Consider the following 2,394-nt stretch of genomic DNA (forward strand, 5'->3'; position numbering starts at 1 on the left):
GTGAAATTAGGCATTTTATCCTAACTTTACCTGAGAGTACTTATAATATTCTGTCATTCTGTCTTATAACTTGAGAACACAGACCACATTTGATTCTTCTGCACATCTCAAGAATCAAACACAGCGTCTGACACATATTTGGAGTATATGAATGGTTGTTGAATTAATGCACAAATTAATTATAAATACCTAGGTTGATCTTCTGTCTCCCACTATAATATCCTTGAATTCTATGAACATATTTCGTCTTTTTTATTTCCATGCACATGTGTAATATCTTGTATGTATTTACTTGAGACAATAAGGGGGAAAAATGGTAGTTTTTTTGTTTTGTTTTGTTTTTGTCTGCTTCTCCACTAGAATACAACACTAAGGAAACAGAGACTTTGTTTCTCTTTGTTACTCATATATGCCCAAATCCTAGACCAGCGCCTGGGCCATAGCAGGTAATCAATAAGTATTTGTTGAATGAATTAATGAATGAAGGAAAGGCCATTTGAGATCAGTGGTATTCCCTACCACGGTGGCTCATTCCATACAACATAATTGGGCTTACAAAGAGACTTGTTGAGTGTCAGCGAAAGAACAAATGAGGTTGGAGGGAATGAATACATCCCCGTGGGTAAGTGCTTTCTCTAAGAATGCACCTAAACCTTTTGTTTTCTGCCAGAGAAAAGGGAAGTGTGTACGTAGCCAAGAGGAAGGTAATTGACAAGCCAGGTGAAGGGGGAGAGCAAATCTAGGATATCAGCGATGAGATCATTGAATCTGTCCTACCGGGCTCCAGACAGGGCAGAAGGAACGTGCTTCTAGGACTGTGCTGAAAGATTAAGAGATGAGAGAATAAAGGGAGTGAAGAACAAGCTCAGAAAGAGTGAAAGACGGAGAGGTGGAAAGATTCACTGAGGCTCTAGAGGTGGTGCTCTCCTGTCAGAGGAGCGTGAACTAGACCATGACTAGAAAGAGAAAAGCGGAGGTCACTGGACTTACTAAGTCTAGGAACCGAGTGAGGAGGCTATCAGAAGTGTCATCAGTATGGATGTTGAAATCACTGATTTATCTAACATTCAAATAAAACTGTGCGATATTAAACATAACTAATGAGACCTCAAAAGCACTATATTTAATGAAACAATCACATTAGGACAATATTCAATTAAGCTGCTCAAAGAAATCATGCAAATGATTAACTTAAGATGCTTGCATCTATATTCATGAATAAAGTTTTAAAATATCATATAGTGCTGACGCTTAGCACACAGTCTCCCGGATTCATCCAAGCCCTGATCCAACCTAGAACACCACGCTTGAGCCCCTCCCAGCTACCCCGCCCACCGTAAAGTAATATAACATAACGTAACGTGACACAATGTGACGTGACGCAACGTAACGTAACGTAACGTAAAACGGATCTCCCCCACCTCCGTAAAATAACGGACACTCCCAATTTGGTGTGACGCCATTTTGGTCGCGAGCCAGAACTGCCACTGAGCCAGAGCTCACCCAACGGCGCCTTCATCACCTACTCTGGGAACACCTTGAGGTCGCCTTCGCCTTCGCGCCTCCAGCCATGGCGACCGCGCAGCCCTCGCAGGTGCTCCAGAACTACCACCCCGACTGCGAGGCCGCCATCAACGGCCAGATCTGCCTGGAGCTGTACGCCTCCTACGTGTACATGTCGATGGCCTACTACTTCGACAGGGCCGACGTGGCCCTGAAGCACTTCTTCCAGCTGTTCCTGCAGCAGTCGCGCCAGAAGAGGGAGCACGCCGAGAGGCTGATGCAGCTGCAGAACCAGCGCGGAGGCCGCCTCCGCCTTGGCGACATCAAGAAGCCAGACCGCGACGACTGGGAGAGCGGCCTGAAGGCCATGGAGTGTGCGCTCCAGCTGGAGAAGAACGTCAACCAGAGCCTGCTCGATCTGCACCAGCTGGCCACTGACAAGGCGGATCCCCATCTGTGCCACTTCCTGGAGAGTCACCTCCTGCTCGAGGAAGTCAAGTCCATGAAGGAGTTGGGGGACCATCTCACCAACCTGCTCAAGATGGGGGCCCCAGCAGACGGCCTGGCAGAGTACCTCTTCGACAAGCTCACCCTGGGGGACGGCAGTAACAACTGAGTTTGGACTGCTTTCCCCAGAGCCACAGGGTGACTTCCCCTGATCACCATACCGAGCATGCATATTGCAATATTGCCCTTGCAAAACGTTCACTTTTTTTTTCTTCCAGTTTTGCCATTTCTTCCAATACAGTTATGTGGTTCCTAAATAAATAAAGCTCTGTCCTTGATTTCATGTGTGCAGATCTCATCTTTTAAGTTTTAAGTCAGGTATCCAGGAGTCTCTCCGCCCACCCATGTCCCATCCACATGCAGCTCGGGATCTCTGTGGATGGA

General features: G+C 46.7%; 1 protein-coding gene across 1 annotated transcript; it reads left to right on the forward strand.

Moving 5' to 3' along the window:
* Positions 1–209: 209 nt before the first annotated feature.
* LOC139042604 (ferritin heavy chain-like) lies at positions 210–2,119 on the forward strand. Its single transcript, XM_070501757.1, has one exon. The coding sequence runs from the start codon at positions 1,571–1,573 to the stop codon at positions 2,117–2,119; it is 549 nt and encodes a 182-aa protein (XP_070357858.1). The 5' UTR covers positions 210–1,570.
* The last annotated feature ends 275 nt before the right edge of the window (positions 2,120–2,394 follow it).

Source organism: Equus asinus, chromosome X, assembly GCF_041296235.1.
Source record: "Equus asinus isolate D_3611 breed Donkey chromosome X, EquAss-T2T_v2, whole genome shotgun sequence".
Taxonomy (NCBI): Eukaryota; Metazoa; Chordata; class Mammalia; order Perissodactyla; family Equidae; genus Equus; species Equus asinus.

Excerpts from the sequence above, each read along its gene's own strand:
- LOC139042604 (XM_070501757.1), top strand. The coding sequence starts at position 1,571 with ATGGCGACCGCGCAGCCCTCGCAGGTGCTCCAGAACTACCACCCCGAC.